General features: G+C 40.3%; 1 protein-coding gene across 3 annotated transcripts in view; it reads right to left on the bottom strand.

Moving 5' to 3' along the window:
- Positions 1-26,733, bottom strand: part of Adcy8 (adenylate cyclase 8) — a 202,269-nt gene that overhangs the window by 91,821 nt on the left and 83,715 nt on the right. For all 3 annotated transcript variants that reach the window (XM_075960905.1, XM_075960906.1, XM_075960907.1), the window contains exons 4-5: positions 26,302-26,413; positions 19,492-19,619 (exon numbers count right to left, since the gene is read on the bottom strand). In XM_075960905.1, the coding sequence (XP_075817020.1) occupies positions 19,492-19,619; positions 26,302-26,413 (240 nt within the window). The remainder of the gene's footprint in view (positions 1-19,491; positions 19,620-26,301; positions 26,414-26,733) is intronic.

Below are 26,733 nucleotides of genomic sequence, written 5' to 3'. Positions count from 1 at the left end.
GAGCCTCTGTGAACATTCTCCTTCAATCAAGCTTCATACAGAGTCTGAGGTCCCCACTTCTGCTGTTGGATATGGCTTCCAGCTATTCCTTACAAATAAAAAGATGATCGCATCACCCCATAATTTTATGATTCAAACTCTTTCCTTCTCTTTTATTCCTTAAAGTAATAGCCTCCGAAATATAGGACTCACAACCCAGGGCCCATCTAATTCATTTCTGGAGAATCAGGAAAAATGTTGGACTTTCCTACAATGTTTTTACGTCTTAACTTTGAAAGGGCTTACTAAGATTCAATTTAGCAATGTATAGAGTCCACATTGAGTTGTCTTTTGTGGACATTGAAGAAGGAGCCTGAGCAAAGAGGATGATGTAGTCAGGGTTGGACATTCTCCAGGTACAAGTGTTTATCTCTTTTTCACTCTCAGAATACTTAGATAATTTTAATTCATGGATAAAAGATATTTCTGCAGAATTTCAATGAGTAGAATATGATATTTCAAAAGAATACATAAATTGAAATTTTTATTGCTATAAAAATATATGATGGCTATTTTCCCTCAATAATACTTTAAAAAAGTTGTCAAACAAAGGTAAAGGTTTTTCCTTTTTCTCTGGTAAAAAGACAAGTGCTGTAAGTTTTTTTATTTTTTGTGATAAAATGTTGTCGTTAATATTCCCTCTTGGAAATACTTGAGAAAAACCATCTAAATTTAAACTTCAGACCAAGTCTGATGGTTTAGAAATAAAAGAGCGAGAGAGAGCATAGAACCTTTAAATGACTCCATTGCTCTGAAGAGAACACTTGGAAGTGGAAGTTTGGAAATATTTCCACGTACAGGAATCTTATTGTCAAACCAAAGCTATATAATTTATCTAAATCTTTGCACAGAATATCTGCAACTCAGCTTAGAATGATATTCAAAATAAAGAGCTTTGCTGACGTAATATGAACCCATTTACTAAAGATATAAAAATGCCTTGTCTTCTACGGAGGTTGTAAGACTAACTGATGGATGTCAAGGTAGAAGAAATTTTACCTGACAGACTTACACACCACTTTGTTCTAACTTGTTAATTCCATGACAGCCAAGACTGTGAGTCTGTGAGATCTAGCTATCTCTGCAAGATACAGATATAGCTCTGATAGCCTTTAATGCTGGGTAGTATAAAATTAATTAAACTTCGAACCTTTGGCCTTATGGTATTGCGGATTCTATGTGGTCTGACTGATGATGGCTAGGCTTAACAGTTTTCTTTTTTCTTTATGGCAATACACATTTCTTTTTATTTATTATTCATTAGAAACCCGACTTTGAGTTCAGAGTTTCAAGTTTTATTTCTGGGTCAGGGATGTGAACTAGCACAATCCCTTCAATGTTAGGCACAAACAACGAAAAGCAGCCCCCACTCTACCATGCCACCACAACAGTAAACAGATATGTTTACACTTACTCAACAGTGTAAACCAACTCTGGTGTCTGGCAGATGAGGTATTTGAAATGCATTTTCACTTAGTTATATTTTCAGGGTTTCTTACGCTGCAACTCTATTCTAGCCTGAAGGCTATTTGTATGATTCAAATTCACTGCTCTCACTAAAAACTGGGAGAACAAAATATTTTGAACTGTAGACATGTTTTAAAGGGTCGTTTATTTAGTGTTTCTCGCATGTGTTTAGAGATGGAGTCTTAGACTTGTTAGCCTATCCGAAGGGATTTGTCTTTGGTGAGACCGCTTTCCTTTCTCTCAACAAGCATTAATTGCCTGCCACTCTTCATTTCAATTGACACATTTACCATACAACTTGTATTCCCAAGGCTAGGTAACATTGTGTAACAGGGGGTGGTTAGATAGTAAGAGGCAGGAGACAAGGATGGGGCGCCTGTAATGAAATAGAGTTTCTTAGCTATGATAGTTGGATCAGGACAATGGACTGTTCCTTTCCATTTTCTACTGTACCATAACAGATAGGAATTGTGAGTGAAAAAAAAATCTGCTATTCAAATCAAATAGATATATGTTCTGTCTGAAGGAAATTCTTCTATAGATAGACTTTTGACCGCGGAAGAGTGAGTTTACTAAGCATAAATAAAAGAAGTGCTAGCAAGTAGCAATTAGATAATATCATCATATTGGGTTCTTACAGCACCCAGAGAAATCCCTTTAAGGTAGTCAGTTGGAGCTCCCAGCTGAGAACACTGGGGAAAGCCGAGAGAGTTCCCCACAGGTCAGGCTTTTGAGTAAAAGAACAGATAACAAACAGTACCTAGGCAGCAAAATACCCAATTGCGTGCTTCCAACATCTAGCAAAAATGACTGGGGAATTCCTGCTGAAATCACCCAGTTACAGTTCCCAACTGAGGATTTCTGAGCAAGGCTAAGAATTTTCTCCACAATTGAGCTTCCCATATCTTGTTCCCAGAGCAGATACACCTTGTAGGCTACCCATTCTTAAGGCTGCAATGTTGTTTGAATACCCTCAGCTGCTGGTTCTTCTCCTTCTTCCTTATTACAGGGTCAGGGACCTCACCTGCTCCTGGACAAGGGATCTCAGAGGACATTTGTGATAAACATGCTTAGGTATGAGACAACAGGTTCTACCTCTTGTTCTTGGATAAGATCTCAACGGGTGCAAACAAACATTGCATGACCATTTAACCAATGTAATTTATGTAGCACAATTATTTCAGCCTAAATTATACTATTCTGGCTGATCAACCATCTGTCTATGTTTACATTTTTTTCATTACATGCTTGTTGCTATGGCTTAAGGGTTAGTATCATGTGTGCTAACGCCAGTCTAATGAGTTTGCATCTTACTCTGCCCATCTCACTGACTACACTCCCTTGGTAAATTTTACTTCTCTGTTGCTCTGCAATTTAAGATTAAGTGGGAGAGAAAAAGACAGAGAGAGAGAGAGAGAGAGAGAGAGAGAGAGAGAGAGAGAGAGAGAGAGAGAGAGAGAGAGAGAGGCGGGGATGGGGGTGGGGAGAGAAACTATGTGCTTGGAATAGTAAGGACAGCTTGTTTTCTGGTTGCAGATGAAGGTGCTGCAGTCAGGAAAGCAAGTGAGTTTTCATGTAGCCACAGAGTTGGAAAGCAGGATTCCAGCACTAAACCAGCCCTGCAGAGACTCTTTGCAAGAAAGTACAATGCCTGCCTGGTATGACCACCTGGGAAGATAGCCTGGGCTGACCTAGAGGTTCGCTGCTTGTGAAATGAGGCTGTGCCTGCATTACTGTGAACCTCAAAGGGGGTAGCAGATGTTAAAGTGTTCCACCGACAAATATAAGGGTGTACTATACAGCACACTGTGCTAATGTCATTAGGTAATTAACACTATGCAGGAATGCACTGGAGTGTCCTAATGAAAAGAGAGATATTTTCATTTTCTTCTAGAAGATGAAAGTCATAAGGGCACTTAATATTTCCTTACTGCATTGCCTCTATTTTGTTCTGTCTGGGATTTGATTTGAATACAGCTGAGAATAAAACTATGCAAAAGTAACGGATAACGCACAGCATAGACCCTCTTTCCAAAGACCCATCAATACGGTATTTCAAGAGCAGCTCTTGATGGAGGTCTGTGGGTCTTCTCAGAGTTAAAAAGGAAGTCGGCCAGCACCTGCTCAGCTCTTACATAGAGGAATCCAGGTGTGTTGTGCTGTGTACAGTCAGCCATGATGAAGGGACAATGATCACAGCTCTCCTGTATCTTCAACATCTGCACCTTCTGTCTTTTGCAGTGACTTGAAGCTCCTGAAGGCAGGCACCTTAACACTTAGCACACAGGAATCATCTGTGCTCAAAAGTGCTTATTGCATTATGCGCACAGCTCACTGTTCTTGCTTCACAGCTCTGTGGCTGTCTCAAAAGGAATCTAAAAGTCCAGAGGAACTGCGGAGGTGTCTTAGTGCTGGATAATTGGGAGAGGGTGTGGCCCTCCAAACTTGCTCTCTTCTGTTAGAGCATGATGGAGTCTATTCCTCATGCTAGGCTTCTATTCAAGACTGATTTTAGATAAAACCCTCTTAGTAATAATAATAGCTACTATTACTGTTTGATAATTCTGTGGACAAATAATAAAACAGTCCACAAGCAGCCTACTGAGGGCGTTTCTTGTGATTGAACTGGCAAGAGGAAATGGTACAGTTGTATGGTGAAAGGTAAAGCTTTAGAACTTTCCTTTCTGTTTAAGCGCATTCAATGATTCCTTTTAAAAGATATTAGTCAATCTATGGAAGGTGCTAGTGACATGATAAGAATGGTGTGTACTCTACTACTAAACAAATGGTTGCATGAAGAGACTAACTTGGGCAAGGCATAGCGTGTTACTATGGGGTGTAGGGCATCTGTTCCTTGAGTCTGGGATAGACATTGAACTTTCATTAGCCCATGTGCTTCCTTAATCCTGCTGAGAGGATTGAAATATGCACTGAAGCTAAGGCCAAACTTTTCTACTTACTAGCCATGGGCCTTAGGACAGTGCTGCTAACCTCTGAGCTTCTGTTCACAGATTTAATGGAAAGGAGGAGGAGGCATTTACAGAGCTCTAAAGATGGTTCATAAGATCACATGAAGGGAATGGTTAGCCTGGTTAATGCTGGACAGTCAGTATTAGCTACTAGTTTCTCTAAAGATACCAGTTTTTAATTACATGCTTACAGTCAGACCAATACAAAGCTATGACCTGATGATTCTAGTTAGCCCTTCTTGCTAAAATGAGGGCTGTTTTTTTTCTACTTACATCAGAAGAGTTTCGACCAACCTAGGTAAATTGTCAACTGGGCAGAGCTACACATAGTACTATGATCTGACTACACTTTAGGTGCCCGGGAGAAATGGTATCTTTAACTCTCCAGAGAAGAGGAGGAAAAAGAAGGGAGCTCATTATGGAGGAGAGCTACATTTGCTGAGGGCTTTGTCCAGATGTACAATATTTAAAGTGATCTCATGCCATCACCAGCAGCATTCTACAATGATGAAAATGAACCTCAAGAAGTGTTGGGAGCAGTGAGACCCCAGATCCTGAATTTCTTGTAATCCCCTGATCTGAGTGCCTAGAGCTGCTCTGAGCACGAGACCTTCAGTAGTTCCTGATGGCAGGAGAGTGGTTTCTGGTGGGTTTGGCTGGGGCATGGCTATCTCTATATAATCTTTCCCTGAACACAATAAAGGGGGCATTCTTGAGGAACTCAAGGATGACCCATGTCGCTGTCTCTCTGTCTGTGTGTGTCTGTGTATTTTAACCTCTAGGCCCCTTGCCCGAAGCTCGCGAACTGGGTGCCAGCGCACAGAGCACAGACACGGGGGCACGGTGAGTGGCAGCAAGTGAGAGACCAGCAGGCAGGCTGCACCAGCCCTTCTGTCACCCACTGAACTTGGTTCCCACAGACCCATTCTGCAACCCAAACCCACTGATCTCATCATCCTCCCCTCAGCCAACCATCCCCTGCAACATCAGTAGCCCCTATAGGCTCAAGCACCACCTACATCAGTTAAAAGAACAGTCTCTATAGGCATAAGCACCAACTACACCTGCTAGAAGAACAGATGGGTAAAAGTCAGTTTATGAATACATTGAACAATATAAAGGGGAATATGGCACCCCCAGAACCCAGCGATCCTACAGCAGAAAGACCTGAACATCCCAATGCAGGTGAAGCAGAAGAAACGACCTTAAAAATAACTTTATAAAAATGATAGAGGCCCTTAAAGAGGAAATGAAAAGTCCCTTAAAGAAATTGAGGAAAAGACAAAGAAATATTGGAAGAAATCAATAAATTACTTAAAGAAAGTCAAGGAAAATAAAACATTCAAACAAGTGAAGGAAACAGTTCAAAACTTGAAAACTGAAATAGAGGCAATAAAGAAAACACAAACCAAGAGAATTCTGGAAATAGAAAATATGGGTAAATGAACATATCTACAGATGCAAGGATCTCCAGCAGAATACAAGTATCGGAAGAGAGAATCTCAGGCCTTGAAGATCCAGTAGAGGAAATAGATTCATCAGTCAAAGAAAATGTTAAATCCAAAGAAAGGTCTTAACAGAAAGCATCCAGGAGATCTGGGGTACTAAGAGAATGCCAAACCTAAGAATAATAGGAATAGAAGAAGAAGAAGAATTCCATCTCAAAGGCATAGACAATATATTTAACAAAATTATAGAAGAAACCTTGTCTAACGTAAAGAAGGACATGCCTATGAAGATACAAGAAACTTACAGAACACCAAATAGACTTGACCAGAAAAAAGTCCCCTTGCAACATAATAATCAAAACACCAAACATACAGAATAAAGAAAGAATAGTAAGAACTGCAAAGGCAAAAGGCCAAGTAGTATATAAAGGCAGACCTATCAGAATTACACCAGACTTCTCAATGGATACTCTAAAAGCCAGAAAGTCTTGGACAGACATTTTGCAAACTCTAAGAGATCATGGATACTAGCCAAGATACTAGACCTAGAGAAACTTTCAATCAACATAGATGGAGAAAACAAAGTATTCTATGACAAAACCAGATTTAAACAATACCTATCCACAAATTGAGCCCTACAGAAAGTACTAGACAGAACTTCTAATCCAAGGAAGTTAGCTACATCCATGAAAACACAGGCAATAAATAATCTCACACCAGCAATACCTAAAGAAGGGAAACCCCCACATACTACCACCACTATTAACAAAACCAAAAATAACAGGAATTAACAATCTCTAGTCATTAACAATCCTTAATATCAATGGAGTTAATTCACCTATAAAAAGACACAGGCTGAGAGAATGAATATGCAAAAAGGATCCATCATTCTGCTTCATACAAGAAACACACCTCGACTTCAAAGACTTACATTACCTCCGAGTAAAGGCTTGAGTAAAGATTCTCTAATCAAATGGACCTAAGAAGCAAGCTGATATAGTTTTCTTAATATCTAAACAAATAGACTTCAAACTAAAACTAATTAAAAGAGATGGAGAAGGACATTTTATATCCATTGCAGAAAAATCCATCAATGTGAAGTCTCATTTCTGAACATCTATGCCCCAAATACAAGGGCACCCACATTTTTTTAAGAAACATTACTGAAGCTTAAATAATACATTAAACCCACACATGTTAATAGTGGGAGACTTCAACACTCCACTCTCACCAATGTACAGGTCTGCTAGACAGAAACTTGGCAGAGAAACAAGGGAACTAATAGATGTTATGACTCAAATGGACATAGCAGCCATCTATAGACAATTCCACTGAAACACAAAAAACATACCTTCTTCTCAGCACCTCATGGGACCTTCTCTAAAATTGACTATATATACTTGATCACAAAGCAAATCTCAACATATAAAAAAACTTGTAATAGCACCCTGTATCTTATTGAATCACCATGGGTTAAAGGTAGAAATCAACAACACAAACTACAGAAAGCTTACAAACTCATAGAAACTGAACAACTCTCAGCTGAATTACCAAGGAAGAAATAAAGAAATTAGCCTTCCTAGATTTCAATGAAAATGAATGCACAACATACCTGACCTTATGGGACAATGAAAGCAGTTCTAAGAGGAAAGTCCATAGAAGTAGATGCCTATGTAAAGAATTTGGAAAAATCTCACACTAGGGACATAATGGCACAGCTGAAAGCTCTAGAACAAAAAGAAACAGACTCACCCAGGAGGAGTAGATGCCAGGAAAGAATCAAACTGAGAGCTGAAATCAACAGAATAGAAACAAGGAGAACAATACAAAGAATCAATGAAAGAAAGAGTTGGTTCTTTGAGAAAATCAACAAGATAGATAAACCCTTATCTGAACTAACAAAAGGCAGGGAAAGAATATCCAAATTAACAAAATCAGAAATGAAAAGGGAAACATAACAATAGACACTGAGAAAATCCAGAGAACTATTAGGTCATACTTCAAAAACCTGTACTCTACAAAATTGGAAAATGAAACAAACAAACAAACAAACAAACACGGAAGACAGCTTTCTGGATAGGTACCACATAGCAAAGTAAAATCAAGACCAAATAAACAATTTAAATGGATCTATAACCCCTAAGAAAATAGAAGCAGTCATTAAAATCTCCCAACCAAAAAGCCCAGGGCCAGATGGTTTTCGTTTAGAATTCTACCAGAATTTCAAAGAAGAGCTAGGGCCATTACTCCTCAGATTGTTCCATACAATAGAAATAGAAGGAACATTGCTAAATTCTTTTCATGGTGTTACAGTTACCCTGATACCCAAACCACAAAAGATGCAACCAAGAAAGAGAATTACAAATCAATCTCCCTCACAAAGATTGATGTAAAATTGCTCCAAATACAGGCAAACTGAATCAAAAAACACATTAAAAAATCATCCACCATGATCAAGAAGGCTTCATCCCAGTGATGCAATGGTGGTTCAACATATGAAAACCTGTCAATGTCATCTGCCATATAAACAAACTAAAAGAAAATAATATGATCATCTCATTAGATTCTGAAAAAGCCTTTGAAAAAATTCAACACCCCTTTATAATAAAGGTCTTGGAGAGATTAGAAATATAAGGAATATACCTAAATATAATAAAGGCAATATACAGTAAGCTGACAGCCAACATCAAATTAAATGGAGAGAAACTCAAAGTGATTAAAATTAGGAACAAGACAAGGTTGTCCTCTCCATATCTATTTAATACGGTACTTGAGGTTTTAACTAGAGAAATAAGGCAACAAAAAGAGATAAAGGGGATACAAATTGGGAAGGAAAAAGTCAAACTTTTGCTATTTGCAGATGATATGAGAGTATACATAAGTGATAACAACTACCAGGGAGTGCCTACAGCTGAAAAACACCTTCAGTAATGTGGCAGGAGACAAGATTAAATCAAAAAGTTCAGTAGCCGTCATCTATACAAGTGATAAATGGGATGAGAAAGAAATCAGAGAAACTACCCCCTTTATAACAGCCACAAATAACATAAAATATCTTGAGGTAACTCTAAACCAAACAAGTGAAAGATCTGTATGACAAAAACTTTAAGTCTTTGAAGAAAGTAATTGAAGAAGATATCAAAAATGGGAAGACCTCCCATGTTCATGAATAGGTAGGTTTAACAGAATTAAAATGGCAGTCTTACCAAAAGCAATCTACAGATTCAATGCAATCCCCATTAAATCCCAACCTGGACACTGATGAAAATAATAGTTTCTCATAACTGAAGTAAGGTGTGAAGGGTGAAGGTTATTCAGTGTAATACCTGCAGATGAACGGTCCCTCATCATTACTTTTGTTGATTATAAGTACTAGAGAGGTGTTGAATGTCATTCAAATGACTGCATCTTAACGGGAGAGCAGGTTTATGACTGCTGTTCAGATGGCTAATCTCAGTCATTGATTTGATTAGATTAGGCAGCCCCTAGCCCAGGGAATTAATGAGGCACAGGTTTGGGCATTTCCAGTGAGGATTATCTGAAGGGATATGTCTGAATGGGGGTGGCATCATCCTCTGAGCTGGGATGTCAAACTGAATAACAAGTAGAAAGCTAGATAAGTACCAGAATTCATCTCTCTTTGCTTCTTTATCTGCCCAGGGAGAACAAACAGCTTCATGCTCCTGGTGCCATGCTTGGCCAGACATGATGGACTGCAAAACAAACACACCGCTCTTCCCTTCAGCTGCATTCTGCTAGGTGTTTCATAACAGCAACGAGAAAATCAACAATGCAGCTATATTTAGTGATGTTTGCAAAGAGGATGAGGAAAGGGACTTGGAGCTATGGTGAAAGGGAGAGAAAGACACACAGAAAAAGCACATGTGTGAGAGACAGACAGATATAGAGGGCTGTAGAGAAAGGAGAGAGAAGAACAGAAAGAGGAAGCAAAAAGGGGAGAAGGAGTAAAAGCAGAAAGAGAAAGACGAAGGAAGGGGAATTAGAGAAAGGGAGAAAGGAAAGGGAGCTGAGGGATGCACTTTGACATTCTTCCTTAAGTGATGAGAAATGTGATAATTTCTGCCTTTCAGTCCCTGTCCTACTATATGGCTTGACAGAGCAACCCTGCCACAAGGATTAGGACCTCTGCTCTAAATAAACTACTGGAAAATGCTGTTTCTACTTGGTATTCTGAAGTCATTCCTGTGGATTTTTAGCAATTGCACTGAAAAGACTTTGCTCTGCAAATTTCATTTAGATTCATCAAGGACACCTTTTATAGATCATTAATAAAAGTAACACAGAGAACAGGGCCCAGAGTCAATTCTGGCATCTCCTCAGCTATTAAGCATCCCCAGAATAGACCCAGGGTATGTCAGAAGGATCCATCTGGAGTCAGTTTTCAATCTATGTAATAGAAGCTATTATCTAAACCTATTTTAATTAATTAACTTTTATGAACAGACATGCATGAGACGGCACTGAATGCTTCATTAGGAATAAAGCTACATTCAGCCCCTGCCCCCATTAGCTCTTAAGTGCTTGTTTCTAAAGTCAAGTGTTTTCAATGGAATGCATTTGCTGTGAGGTTATTTTGATTATGGGTTACTCTCATGTTATTCTTTGGTGTTTACTGAGTTTTTCCATTAACATTAGTTCTGCTATTTTCTTCAGGAATGGGTATGAAGTCTCCTTAGCTATTAACTGATATTTTAGGTATTAATGGCAGATTCTGAGAGTCGGGAGTGATACACGTAGGGCTGAGAGGCAGGCAGCATATTGGTTATGACTATGGATGCCTCCAGATTGGCAATCTTGTGCTGCCACTGACTAGCTGTGTGATTCTGAGGCATTATCTGACCTCTGTGTGTACTATTTCCCTCACTTTCCAAGTGGAACTTTTTTCTAGACATCCAATAGTTGGTAAGAGGCCATTCAGGAGACCTGCCTGCCTGTGGCTGACACTGATTCTGACAGTGGCTCTGACCATCCTGACCAGTGTATGCTGTAGACATATAAAGTGTGTCAATATTTTACCTGCCACTCCCACTGAACACCGAGGGATTTTTTTTTATGAAGACACAAGGAGCTAACATACACAAAACCTTTTCCTCAGTGTTCAATATCCCCTAAATGCTCAATAAACTCTTGTAACTCTCTTTATTTCAAAAGTGTTGGCTAGAAGGCATGATAAAGGAATGACTTTTGTAACTGTGTTAAGGGAAATTTTCTGCCGCCCAACTCAGACCCATCTGCAAGAGTCTATTAGAAGTATTTCTGTGGTGCTGGACCTGTGGCACAGGAGTTAACAGTCTAGACTCATCTTTTTTTTTTTTTTTTGGTTTTCTTCTGCCCTTATCTTTATTTTTAAAGCAATTGTATTTTATGTACCAATCCCAGTTTCCTCTCCCTCCCAGCCTCCCATTCCCCCCACCTTCTCCCCACACCACTTCCCATCTACTTCTCAGAGATGGCAAGACCCCCCTTGAGGAGTCAATAAAGTCTATCACATCACTTGAGGCAGGACCGAGGCCCTCCTCCCTGTATCTATGTTGAGAAAAATAGCCCTCCATAGAGAATGGGCTCCAGAGAGCCAGTTCATGCACTAGGGATAAACACTGGTTCCACTATTAGTGGCCCCACAAACTGCTCAAGCCACACAACTGTCACACACATTCAGAGGGCCTAGTTTGGTCTTATGTAGGTTCCCCAGCTTCAGTTCTGAGTCGGTGAGCTCCCACTTGCTTGGATCAGCTGTTTCTGTGGGTTTCCTCATCTTGCTCTTGGCTCGCTTTGCTCATATCGCCTCACCCTCTCTATAACTGAACTCCAGGAGTTTGGCCCAGCGCTTAGCTGTGGTTCTCTGCATCTGCTTCCATCAGTTACTAAATGAAAGTTGTATGATGACAATTAAGGTAGTCATTATGGGGGAAGGGCAGTGTTAGATTCTTAGCTCGGGTCTTCACTGTGGATTCCTTGAAATTTCCCTAGTGTCTGGTTTCTCGCTAACCCCATAATGGCTTCCTCTTTCAAGGTATGTCTTTCCTTACTCTCCCTCTCTATTTTTACCCAACGTGACCTTCCTGATCCCCCCTGTTCTCCTCTCAGCCTTTTTGTCTCCTCCCCACTCCTCTCCCGCCCTCTTTCCTTCTCCCACACTACCAGTTTACTAAGGAGATCTTGTCTACTTCCCCTTCCCAGGGTGATCCATGTAGGTCTCTCTTAGGGTTCTCCTTGTTTCCTCTTTTCTCTAGGATTGTGGACTGTAGGCTGGTTATCATTTGCTTTATGTCTAATATCCACTTATAAGTGAGTACATACTGTGTTTGTCTTTTTGTGTCTGGGTTACCTCACTCAGGATGGTTTCAAAATATCAAATAATCCAATTAAAAATGAGGTACAGATCTAAATAGAGAATTCTCAACAGAGGAATCTCAAATGGCCTAAAGGCACTTAAGAGACTGTTCAACATCCTTAGCCATGAGGGAAATGCAAATCAAAATTATTCTGAGATATCATCTTATACCTGTCATAATGGCTAAGATCAAAAACACTAATGAAACCTTATGCTGGAAAGGATATGGAATCGGAGAAATATTCCTTCATTGCTGGTGGGAATGCAAACTTGTACAGCCGCTTTGGAAATCAGTATGGTGGTTTCTCAGAAAATTAGGAATTATCTACCTCAAGACCCAGCAATACCACTCTTGGGCATGTACCCAAAGGGTGCACACTCAAACCACAAGGCCATTTGCTCAACTATGTTCATAGCAGCATTATTCATAATAGCCAGAACTTGGAAACAACCTAAGTGCCCCTCAACTTAAGGATGGATAAAGAAAATGTGGTACACTTATACAATGGAGAACTATTCAGTGGTAAAAAAAAAATGACATCTTAAAATTTGCAGGCAAATGGATGGAACTAGAAAGAGTGCATACTCTTCTTAAAGAAGATTCTAGATCAGTTCCCAGCACCTGTGTTAGAACTGCCTGTAATTCTACTATTGAGCACCCTACTATCTCTTCTAGATGTTCCAAGTACCTATGCTCAAAGGTGCATATCCCTACACACATAGAGTTTAAAATAGGATGAATGTTAAAAGATTTTCTGTTATGACAACATGCATGTCACCTGTCTACCTAGTTGGGGTTTTAAAGGAACACTCCTGTTGGAATCCATTGATCTGTATTTTGCATGGCAGGCCATGGGGCTCTAAGTTAAGTCACAATCTGTGGTCACACATCTAGTAAGAGGAAGAGATGGGAACAGATGAGGTCTGCTGTTGCAAATATAGAACTATCCACATCATGCAACATGTGCTCTGCAAATCACTTTCCTTTTAAGGAATGTTCATTGCAATCACATCTAGAAACAAACTACACCTTTAATGCAGTGGAATTCTGATCAAAAATCTCATAATAATGTTAATTAAAACATGATTATAATATCAAGATACACGTTTAAGTATTGCTTCTTAGTTAATATCTAAGGTCCTAGATTCTAATATTTTTATATTTTCCTATTATTTATGGCAATTTCCTTATGTCAGGTTCATCTTGCTCCTAAATTGGTAGAAAAGTACTTCTCAACTATTTCCATCACATAGAGTCAACTGTTAAGAAAGTGGTTCATATACACAGCTATCTTTTGATGTCTGTTCTAGATTCTGTCATTTTTGCATAATACCTGTGACTTCACATTGCCTAACGTATATCCTAATGGTTCTTGTACTAATTGTATTGTTGAGCTTTGAATGCTGATAACCACATAGGTTTTCTTTATTGCTTGACACACTCACAATATATACATAAACATATAGGGCATATATGCATATTCACTCTCACATGTAAACACATACGTGTATGCATTTTTCTATATACATATACATATGTGACATATGCATCCATACACATACATACACACTTACAGCTTTTATCACTCTTGATGGTTATGTTGGCTCATTCTTCGTGATTCTGTCTCCAAGGGGGGAATACTTTTTTGTTTTGTTAAAAGACCTGCTATGCAGATACCTCAGAAACGGCAGATGAAAGATGAAATTGTTTTTTTATTATTTGGAACCCGTAGGAATTTATAGTCACATATTTTGATTACATGTGTACAAAACCTAAGTATCATCTGCCAATAAATATACAGGACCAATTTCCTTTTATACATGGTTTTAGGAACAAAATAACCCATGAACTGCCTGCATAGGGTCAATACAAAGTTGGATTGGAGGTGGTGATTTGTGCACCAAATCAGGAAACCCATTTTTTTGGAAAATCTTCCAGAGGAAAGGACTATTTCTGAATGATATTCCCCCCAAACAATCCTCCTGCATCAGGGATGTAGTCTGGGGACACCAAGAACCCAAGAAGGCACTTCTAACCACATGTGCACATCTCTCACCACGACTTTCCCATCTTCTAGAGACACCTTGGAACACAAGGTGGCAACCACTGCTACCTTAGCTTGGGTAGACGGAGAAAACAAGTATCAAAATGGTTTGAATAAAGGGTACAAAGTTATAGTTCTATTTTCCTTAGTCTCAAATAAGAGTGCAAAGAGAGGAGTTGGAACTATGGAGCTCTTGCTTTCCTGGCTCTGAATACTGCTACTACTACTACTGTTATTATTATTATGTGTGTTATATGTGAGCGTGGGCACGTTGGTGCCACAGTACATGTTTGGAGGTCTGATTATAACTTTATATAGAGTTTTGTCTCTCATTCCTTTAGCCACTGAGGTGTTTATCCAGTTCTCCCTCAATTGCTTTGATTGTCTTGGCTCTTGCCTACTGTGAATGCTTCAGTTTTGTTATATTTTATTTCTTATTTTCATTAACAGGCAAAATTGTATGTACTTACTGTATACAACATTGCTTTTATGTATAGATTGTGGAATGATTAAACCCAGCTAACTGGAATATTTTTTCTTATGTAGTTTTCATTTTTGTTATAAGAAAACTTCTATAAGCATTTTTCAAGAATACAGTATGCAATTGACTGCAGTTGCAGTGATGTACAAGGTCTTTTAGGGTTATTTTTAGAATTGAAGATTTCCACCCTTGTACTACAGCTTTCCAACTGCTGCTCTCTTCTCTGCTTCTGGGAAATCAGCTTGCTTAGATACCACAATCATGAAATCCTACAGCATTTGTACTTTGATTATTTAATATAATGCCTTTCAGACTTATCCATGTTGCTAAAAATGACAGACGGTTCTTTTTTATAGCTGAGTGCGAATGTTTGCATGTTTGTGTGTGTATCACATTTATGTGAAGTTCATACACGTACATACATATATACATACACACATGTGTTTTCCAGTTGTCGAGACAAGTATTTTGAGGTAGAATAAAGCAAATGCAGCAAAGGCAAGTGATAGATGGTAAAGAATAATCCCTTCATCATAAAGCTAGTAACTTGGATGCTGTTCTACACACACTGAAGGGTGAATCTTTTCAGCAGCTGTTTCCCAGAGTGAAATATTTGTCAATAGGAGTGAGATTCTAGAAGCCTGAGCCAATTACAACAACAGCTTGCCTAAATCCAGCGTTCCTGTTCATTCCTCAGTGCCACAGTTTCTTGTTAACGGAAGAATTAATGCTGGACCTCAAGTCTCCTACATTATAATCAAGTAGTTCTTTGGGTATTAATAGGCTCTGAGTCATGCAGTTAAAAACATATGCAACCAATGTGTCTATTCCCGAGGAAGTAGAAGCGGTACTTAATAAATGAATGAAAGAGAATGCCCTTGAATCATTTCAACATATCTAAGTTTTTGCTTCTCATTGTCCAACTCCAACGTCCCAGAAAGGAGCTTAAATAAGCCATCAAAAGGACCAGGGACAAGTTTCTCTGCCGAAAGAGAAATGAGTATGACCTGAGCAGGCTCAGTTCCTTTGCAATGGCGTCTCTACAGCATGTCTTCTGCTTAAGATCAAAATAGAAAGTCTTACGGTATGTCAGCAGTATATTTAATAAATACTGGCTCTGAGGTTTATGGAGGTATAAGTCACAGGTTCTCAGAACCAATAGAGACTTCAGGGATGTCTGGTCTGACTTCTTCAATTTATAGTCAATAAATCCAAGTGGTCTCTCTATACTCATGCAGAACAAAGGCTTAGAGATAGAGCAGTCAGTCACAACTGGATCTCCAGAGTTTGGCACAAGGACAACACAGAAATGTTCAATAAACGTTTTGCTTTCAGAGTTATTGGCTGGCTGACAGGATGAGCATCACATATCTGCTTGGTTGCAGAGATCTCTGCTTCCCTGGGTGCCTGTTCCATTGCCTCTCTTCAGACCTATTAAAACATCAGAGTTGGTACTTGTTTTCAGTCCAAAGCTTCAAGTCTCCAAGTGAACAGTTAATTTGTTGAAGTCCGGCATAAAGTTAACTTTGCATTAGAGCCTATTGGTTCATCTTTCCAGTCTTTAAGGGTGGGAACTTTTGCAGTACAGAAGACAGGGAACAAACAAAATTGACATCTGTAGTCTCTCTGTCTACTTGGGCTGGTGGAAGCTTCAGTTTCTGTCACTAATCTCACAGCAAAATACTATACACTGACGATCCCTCATTCCCTCTTCTCAACATTATGGGCACAAAGACAATTATCACATGTACTCATTCATAGGTGGTTTTTAAACATAAAGCAAAGAAAACCAGACTACAAACCACAAGCTCAGAAAACTTAGACATCAATGAGGACACTAAGAGAGACTTACATAGATCTAATCTACATGAGAAGTAGAAAAATACAAGATCTCCTGAGTAAATTGGGAGCATGGGGACCTTGGGGGAGGGTTGGAGGGGCGAGGGAAGAGGCAGGGAGGGAAGCAGAGAAAAATGTTGAGCTCAATAAAAATCAATAAAAAAGTTCCTTAAATTTGATCATGATCACTGTTAACTTTTTGAGTTGATATTCAAAGACAGCTTGAAGGGAAGGTTAGATGGGAATAGAAGTAAGTGGTAATTGTATAATTTTATTTGTTTGAACAAAGATTTGATTTTATTTTAAATTATGTGTGTTTGGAATCTCCAGCTTTGGGGTTCTTCCAGACTCATTCCTCAGCACACCAAGCAGCAGCTCCCTGGAGCTGCTTTGTTTCAGAATCCACCTCCTAGAATGTCTGCCATCAGAGTCTCCTCCCCAGGAGATGCCTGGGACCACGCCTACGGGCTATTCAAGACTCGGCCCGTAGATCTGCCATGTTTGCTCTCCTCTTCTGTCTCCCGCCTTCCTGAGAGTCACAGGAGTGCTTTGCTTTGCTTTGCACTGCCCTGTTCATTAAATCTGGGTTTATTAATTCCGTTTGATTTGGCTTGTTGTATTGGTGGTGGAGGAACCCAGCAACTGGGAATTTAATACCTAACAATGTGTGTATGTCTGTATCCACATCTGTGTCCATGTGTGTGCTTGTATGTTGGGGGTGGGTGTTGTGCAAGTGTCTGAAAAAGCCAAAAAGGTTGTCAGATCCTCTGGAGTTGGAGCGAAGGGTAGTTATGAGCAACCCATTGTGACTGCGATGAGAATGTCTCTGGACCTCTATAAAACCAGTTTGCATTCATAGCCACTGAGCCATCTCTTTAGTCCTTCATTCAATTTTCTTATAGTGTGATACAAGACATGGAAGGTAAGCTACTACCATGACAAACATAGGGTTTTTGCTGATAGAAAAAAAAATGAAGAGATTTAGAAGGATTCTAGTTTCTTATTTCTTACTGACATAGCAATGTGGTAGCTTTCATAGAGTCACACACACACACACACACACACACACACACACACACACACACATATATATATATATATATATGGTTCTTCTGCAGCATTTTTATATATCTACTTCTACCTCTGAATCAAACAGCCTAGAAATTAGGGCAGTGAACTATGACAAGGCCAAGAAGCATGGTCAGATAGTAGAATGATCTTAGATCTGGAATCAAAGGAGAGAAGAGGTATCTAGGATTTCTTGGCTCCTGATCCTCAAACTCCTTCCTTTTATGAAAAAGCAAAAATATAACACTGCCCAGAAAAGGAAGGAATTACAGATTTGGTCTGAAGCCACTCAGACCCAAGACTTCAGCATCTCCCTGATTGTCCACCACCTGTGCTCCAGCATCTCGTACACTCCTTTGACTGTGCTGACAGATGTTCTCCACCAGATGCCTCTGCTGTTCCGTGGCATGCAGAGTCCAGCAGAAAGGCCTGCAGCCCACAAACAGCACACAGGCTGGCCCTCTTTGTCACTTAACTTTAAAAAGTAATATGCTCTCAACACCAGGAGTTTATCAAAGCATTTGTTCAAAAACAAAAAATAAAAGAAATTCACTGTCTTTCCCCAGAGAAATTGTTTTTGCCAGCTTTTGGGCTACTATGGATTTGTCCCTCTCCTTTGGGAAAGTGGAGTTGTCTATGGAATCTCTTACTTTAATTCAAATGGAACTTCCCAGCGAGAAGTTTCAAGCTTTGGAGTTACATTTTGCCAAACTCTGCTTATACTGATTTTGCTTGGTCTACTCTATTTCCACCTCAAAGCCCTATCTGCCGGTATGAGGAATTTCCCCCCCCCCCCCAGGCTTCTGTACTACATTTCATGAGAGCATTTGGGTGTCATTCAAACATAAACACACACATACACACACACTTAGATATACAACACACACACACACACACACACACACACACACACACACACACACACCTCTCCTCTCTCTTTCTTTCCAGTGGTGTGCGAAAATGTAACATTTACAGGCTCTGTATCCATTTTAGAATGTTGGTGGGAATTCTGGCAGTGATGAGCTTTTGTCCCAAAGCCATACGGTTTAATTCTAGAATCCCCAAACTCCTTCCCTTAGTTAGAACTCTGGACAAGAATGTCGAAAAAAGCTAAAAGTACTTGCAGCACACACAAAAAGCCAATATTAGTTGACTTGAAGACACACCTTTGTTACCAAGGCCCTGTGGGCTCTGGCTTGTACCCTTCAATAGACCATCATCATCACTCCTTTTACTTCAGGCCTCAGAGGTTGCAGTGTATCTTGATTTGTATACACCCCTATCTGCTTTTCAGAGGTCCCTGCTCTGTCTCCAGAATCTTACTGATGTCTATGCAGAATATATTTCAAGCAACATCTTATATATCTTCTCCACCATGGGCATTTCCATGATAGCAGCTGAATTAACAGGTCTTCCTTTTAGCCTTCCCAAATCTTGGGTTTTATTCAGAGATTACTGTACTGCAGTGAAATTGTGTATGCATTGCCCATCTCTCCTGCTGTGCTCTCTGAAGAGTATTTGCTTATCTTTTCAACAGTATCCCCACAAGAACATTTATGATCAGAGTTCCTGCACTACTGCCTGAAAGTGAAATGTTACCATTAAACAAGGGACCAGTAGATCCATTAACTTCTATGCAAGAATCAACAGATATGCAGGTTTTGTGAAATAAGGCAAGCTTAAAACCACACTCCAAAATTTCCAGCAAAGGACAAATGCGGCCATATGTCTCCTCACACTCACTGAGGCTACGAGCACGGCAGAGGAGATAACAAGTTACCTGATGGTTTTGATCATGCTGAGGCCCATTTCAACACAGCAATGGGCGTGGTCCTGGCGGGGCTCAGGCAGTCCAGACACACAGTAGTAGCAGTCCCCCAGGATTTTAATACGAAGACAATGATGCTCCTAAAGAAACCAAGTGGTAGAAAATGGATTGTGTCGTCAGGAGAACCAGTTCTTCAGAATGCTTAAAAAAAGACGCAAGGAGTGTCAAGTGTTTGCACTTCAGAGTCGGAAACCCCCACCTTTAGAACATCCTCCTGCTGTTCTTAGAGTTTGGATCTGAAATGTTTTTGCAAAGGCCTGGGTAGTAACTTCTTAAGCCACAGCTTGTTGCTTTTGTGAGGTGGTGAAAACTTGAAGAGGTACAGTCTAGGGGATGATCGTCTAGTCCTCGGGTGGGTGTACTGTTGATGTCGGACCATGAACTCCCTCTGCTTCCCAGCTACTGTGTGGTTAGTGGTTTTCTCTGTCACTGCAGACCAAAGCAGTAAGGACAAGTAATCATTGTTGGGAACTCAAAACTGAGGCAAAATAAATATTTTCCTTGTGAATTCATCAGTCACCTCAGGTATTGTGTTACAGTTAGGGAACACTGACTCATCCTGCTCCTTTGGATGAGTGGTTGGAGGTGAGTAATCTCTTACAGACTTTCTAGAGCTGCGTCCTAGGGACATATGACTTCATGGGTAGGGGAGTTTCCTTTGAAAACAGGGTCTCAGGGCTAAAGAGATGAGGTGTGAACAGAAAGGGCTCTACAGATGGAAGCTCAGTAGAACCTCGAAATACCAAGAGGAAAAACACTGTGCTGTCTTTCCAATATAAGCATTTTGATAACAATTGAATTCCAGTTAAACACCATCAGGTAGAATAAGAACTTGAACTGTCTCTGATGCTTATCTGGCTGGCTCAGATTTCTAGAACCTTTCCAACCTCCCAAGTAGGCACAGAGACATCCTGTAGGATTCAGTGTCATGCATACCCCCTGCTCACGGGTGATTTTAGGAGCCTGGAGTTCCTGTCTATTGGCTGTTCAATGTAATTACTTTTTTACTAGAGAGCTATTGATGGAGTCAGAACAGGAAGAGGAGATGAGGGTCTTCAGTTTCTTCTAGAATCTCTAGCGTATCATGTCTACCGTGAACTTAAAGATTATTTTGCCCAGTGGTGTTGGCATCTAGGCTTGTAAATCCACAGGATCATTATTTACAAAACACCATGGGACTTGGGAGATTGTCCGATGGCACCTTTATTTTTTTCAAAATTTGTCAAGGAATTATAAAAAAATTTGTCAACAACCACTAAAAACAATAATGGAAATTCTATCAACTGGCAGCCTTACTAGAATACAAAACTTTCAAAAATTTGCCCAATAACTAAAAGAGATATATCCATTAATAAACACCCAAACAACAATGGAAATATGATCAGTAAGACTTGAAGTTGAATGTCTGTAATCCTAGCACATAGGAGATAGAAGCAGGAGAGTCAGGATGTCAAGGTCAACCTTGCATGCATACTGAATTTGAGGCTAGCATGGGGTAATTTGGACCACTTCTCAAAAAGCCAAAAGAACAAAAGGAGGAGGAGGAAAAGGAAAAAGAGGGAGGAGGAGAGAATATTATATACTAGCTCCATTACCTTAAAAAAGCAAAGATTTTTAATACCTTAAAACTAGAAATACAAAAGACTTAATTCTTTAGAAATTTAAAATTTCTTTAGAAAATACCTAAATAAATTCACCATGATAAAGGTCACAATGTTGTTCTTATCTTTGTTGCCTCTTTTCAACATCTCATGCCCATAAGCCAAAATTTTTCAGTTTGAATATCTAGATTCTACACATGAGAGAGAAAACACATTATTTGTTTTTGAGAGTCTGTCTTGTTTTGCTTAACATAATTAATTATCTCCAGTTCAATCCATTTTTCTCCAAATGTCATGGTTTCATTATTATTTACAACAGAATAAACTTCCTCTGTGTGTTTATACCTCATCCTCCCTCCCCCTTCTCTCTCTCTCTTTCTTTCTCTCTCTCTCTCTCTCCTCATTTCTTCCTTTCCTCCCTCCTCTCTGCATGTTTATTTACAGGACATGAATTTAACAAGTTAACAAGAAGATAAGGGGAGGAAGAGGCCCATTACTTTAGTCTGAGATGGGTGTGTGTGTGTGTGTGTGTGTGTGTGTGTGTGTATTCCCCATTTTTGCCTGTGAAAGAAAATGAGTGCCAGTGTTTTAATACCTGACTTTGATTTGCAGAACACTGAGGCTGGAAGGAAGAAGCTGTTGATTTCAGGTCTGAACAATCACTTGTGGGAGGGCATGGTGTGTGTAGCTCAGACTGGTGAGAATCTGATGCTACCAACCTGAGGTATAGAGGTGGCCTCCTTGTTGGCTATGGTGAGGGATGAAGGAAAGAGATTTGGAAGGAAATGCTTTGATCTAAGAGTCTGTATTATCTTGATTACTACCAGGCTTGCTCACCTCATCACCTTGTTCTTTCTTCATAGTAGTGAGTGTGGGTATACTCAATTTTTTTTTTCTCTGTTCCTACTTTGAATGGGGAAAAGTTAGGTAAGGGGTTTGCTATTTTAAAAGATCAGATACTAGAAGTACAGAATTTTGTTAAGTGCAATGGCAACAGTCCAAACACTTTATGGCCAACAGCTTGAACCCAAGGACCCTGTAGAAAGCACACTAGATAGAACTTCCGTGGGCAACTTAAAAGGAATCCCTGCATTTCAATAACGCGGTGACATAACGGGGTCATGTAAAATGCTATGTGAGATAGGTTCTCTCTCCTCTCTGTGATTCAGATCCACAGGAAATACCAACAGAAGGCAATTAGAGTCTTATAGAATTCTAGAAGACATAAAATAAATGCAAGATCAATTCGGTTTTATATAACAGCAGAATTTGGAACCCAGCAAGGCAAAGACTTGCCAACAGTGGAGGACAGACACAGTCAAAGGGAGCTTTCCTTATTTCAAAGCATGCAGAATCATTTTTAGTGGCAGACTTTGTCAAACTCTTCAGGCAAGGGGCCAAGGCTGGGGTATGGGAAGGGGAAAGATGGCTGACTGGAAGTTACAGGCCATGAATGTTAACGTTTATTTTTAATGGACCTCAGCTGAGATACCTTATGCATTATTTAATTTATTCTTCATTTTAATATTTTGATAGAAAACAGAGACTCAAGAGAGATAATTTTTCAAGGAACACCCAAGCAAGTCCTATACCTGCATCTCACCTTTCAAGACATCCCACATGAGTAGAGGTAGCTTAGGGTTTCATCCTCTTTTCCCTGATATGCCTGAGGTTAGTCATAAGGAGCCTCTGCTGGTCTGCATTTGAGTTATAGATCATCACATATGAATAGCTCTGGATAGTTTACTTCTTTGACCTTTGGTCTCCATGTGCAAGACAGGAACAACAAGGTCTGCCTTGCAGGTCAGTAGTTATAAGAACATTGTGACCTAATCCGAGGAAAACTTCCTTGCACCAGGGAAAGCATTCAGTACTGGTGGCTTATGAATGTTTAATATTACCAAAATTGGTAAGTTCACCCCACGATACTCATTTTTGGTGTGTGTACGTGCTGATGTTTAAGTGTGTGCACATGTGTGCACATGCATGTGGCAACCAGAGGTCAATTTTGAGTCTTCCTTAGTTTCCTCATGGGTATATTGAGACAGGGTCTCTCGCTGAGCCTGGAATCCACTCCCTCAGTGAGGGCAGCTGGCTAGCAAGCTCCCAAGAGCTACCAGTCTTGGTTCCATCAGAGCTGGGATTATATGTGCACACTGCTATTTCTGGCTTCTAAATGTGGGTTCTGGGGACCAAACTCAGGACCCCACACTTGTGTGGTGAGCACTTTATCAACTGAATCACCTCCCCAGCCACATTTCTGTAGACCATTTTAATGAGATGCACACCTTAGATAATAGCCTACGGCTACCTGCATCCCTGGGTAACTGGTTAGCTATGTATTCCCTCCTTGCTTCCTCTTCTCCCCTACACATAAAACCACTAAGGTGAGAAGCCCAGACTATAAAGCCAAGTTCACACTTCTTAAAATGCTGCTCTCTTTCCTCGAGTACTTGCTTCTCCTTTATTCTTGAAGCTTGACTGGGATCAGTCTCTCCCGTGCTCTTTATGCTCAAGCAGTCTTGAATTTCTCAGAACTCCCAGAGCAAGCAAGGTGTTTTCATGCTTCTTGCCTTTTCAGTGTGTCTTATCATAGAACTTGCCTAATCTCTGGAGACGAAGCCCTTGTCTCTGGATGCTGCCAGGTGGCTATGCCATCCCCAATCTTGATAGTCCCCTCCTCTGCTCACCAGAATGTCTTTGTTTATCACTGTATCACACTGCTAAAATGGTCTACACTCATTCCTTCTCTTTTGCCGGACTAGCGGATTCCTGGGAGAAGGCACTGGATTTTTCTTTCCAGGGCCTTGTATTATGCTCAAACTTAGCAAATAATAACTGGTAGAATAACTTGGATTAAATTAAACTTTTTAAAAATATTTATTTATTTATTTATTATGTATACAATATTCTGTCTGCATGCCTGAAGGCCAGAAGAGGGCGCCAGACCTCTTTACAGATGGTTGTGAGCCACTATGTGGTTGCTGGGAATTGAACTCAGGACCTTTGGAAGAGCAGGCAATGCTCTTAACCACTGAGCAATCTCTCCATTAAACTTTGTATGCTTTCTTTAGGTTACTGTGCATGTGTTTGGTGGGGGGGGGGGCGGTTTCTAAGACACAAAAAATTGACTTTGATCACATCTTTTACTTCTTACTGGGAATTTATCTTTGTTGCTTTGTCTTTGTGGAAAGAAAAATACTTGGAACCATATTAGAAAAGAGAATAAGAATGTATGACTCACACCAACCATCCCTGGTTCAATGATTAAAGGACAGGTCATATGCGTCTTTCCCCTAAATTCTGGGTACCAGGTAAATTCAACCCTTTTTCCAGGAGGAGACTTCAATTTCTAAAAGTTTCCTATCCACTAGTTGTCTAGAACATCAACTTGGAGTTCAGTTAGTTGGAAAGATCCCTGTCTATTTATTTATTTATTTATTTATTTATTTATTTACTTATTTATTTATTTATTATGTATACAACATTCTCTCTGTGTGTCTGCCTGCAGGCCAGAAGAGGGCGCCAGACCCCATTACAGATGGTTGTGAGCCACCATGTGGTTGCCGAGAATTGAACTCAGGACCTTTGGAAGAGCAGGCAATGCTCTTAACCTCTGAGCCATCTCTCCAGCCCCCCCTTGTCTATATCTTTTCTCACTTCTTCCACTTCCTATCATGTGCTTTCTCTTCCCACAATTGCTTCTGGTTTTTCTGGGTATACGGAGACACATCTTGACTCTTGTTCTCCTCCCTGGATGAAATACTCTGTCATGATTTCTTCACTTCGCTAATTGGCCTCTCAATTCTGTCCAAGACTTTCCCTTCTGGTTAATGTGTGCAGTCATGCAATCATCATAATCAAGACACAAGGCTGCCATGTCACTCCCTGACTTAACCTCCTGCAGGCTCTTTTGCTAGCAACCTATCTCCTCCCAATCTAGTACCCCTTGTATCTATGTATCTGCTTTTAGTCTCTGTGGTTTGTCTTGTAGAGAATGTCTTATAAGTAGAGTTGGAGAATCTCCACTTCTTTAGTCTGCCACCTTTCTTTTGCCATACTATATCTGACTTTCATTACCTACATGTGTATCTTCCTCTTCATTGCTAAACAGTATTGCATCAAATTATATTTGTTTATTTCACTTTCAAGAATCAGCTTCAGAGGCACTGAATATTTTTCTGGGAAATATTTCCCAGTAGACAGGTTACATATTCCCTCTGTGAGTCCAGAGCATTCTAGGGTTAAGAAGAGTAGGAAAATACTTCATGTACTGAATATCCACCCTTGTATCCCCAACTAGACTTATCTTTAAGAATGGAGATGGACATTCATCATTCTCATGTTCATGCCTGCATACAGGGACATGACAATACCTAATGGCTGCTCATATGCAGCTGTGACAGGATCTCCCTTGGAATGGGGCAGCCCTAAATTTTGAATACTACCAGTGAATTTCTACTTGACGCAGTATTCTTTAATCCTCACTATGGCTCAGGAAGTCAGAACTTCACAAAGCAGGAACTTGGGTTACTCCTATTTGAACCCAAAGCCCAGTATTAAGTGTGGTGTGACAGTGTTATTCCTCTGTCACTTGAGTGGATCCACAAATACAGTCTGTGTTTTGTTCCTAGATGCCTATCTCATCACCTCTGTTTTCTTGCTTAGTTGTGATTAAGGCAGCTGAAAACTAAAGGTGGTGTCTTATTTGCTAAAACACAGCTCTTAAGTTAGATCAAACAAAACCGTGGTGGGATGGGCCCAGCAGATCACCGGTTCTGGAGAACAGGCTAATTCGCTGCAGATGGCCTGAGCTGGCCAGGAAACTGCAGGGAGCCAGCTCTGCATACCAGCTCTGAGCCTGCAGCTGGATGGCACCTGGCCTCGTGAAGGGAGAGTGGAAAGCCAACAGAAAAGACCGGTTTGATTATCACTCCACCAGCTGTCTTTCAAGAGGAAAATCAATCTAAGAAACCTCCCACCTGAGACTTATAAACAAGTAACACTGGCCTCTCGGGTGCAAGAGGGTCAGGGGTCCATGCCTGGGGACGGAGTGCAGAACGGTAATGGCATTGGCGTTGAAGGCTGAATCTTTCCTCCCTCATTCCACATGCAGGCCCTCACTTCTGTGAGGACGAGGATGGAATTAAATGCAACTCACATGGGCCAGCCGGTCAAATCTGGCAAAGAGCTCGTTGAGCATCCTGACCAGCTCCTGAGCGGACAAGGTCGTAGAGAGGTTGGTAAATCCTTTGACATCTGCAAAAAGAATACTAAACAACGGGGAAGGAAAGAGTGGGGGGAAAGGTGGATTAATATTTTCGTCCATTCTGGGAGACACATAAACTCTATTCTAATAAGTCAACTGTGTCTGTGGTCTGAGATTTTAGCTCTCTGCCATGGATGTGAAGAGGAACGCCTCAGTGTTTAACAATGACAGAGGGTCAACTTAGTGATCAGGAAGGACAAAGGGACAGCCAAAACCATGGTCTTGGCCCTGTGTTGTAAACCACCCGCCAAGAGGTCAGTAGGAGACCCATTTACAATAACATTTTATGATCTCTCTCTGTATTTTCACAATGTGCAGTTAACA

Source organism: Microtus pennsylvanicus, chromosome 2 (genome assembly GCF_037038515.1).
Source record: "Microtus pennsylvanicus isolate mMicPen1 chromosome 2, mMicPen1.hap1, whole genome shotgun sequence".
NCBI classification, from domain to species: domain Eukaryota; kingdom Metazoa; phylum Chordata; class Mammalia; order Rodentia; family Cricetidae; genus Microtus; species Microtus pennsylvanicus.
This window is presented reverse-complemented; position numbering and strand designations above follow the sequence as displayed.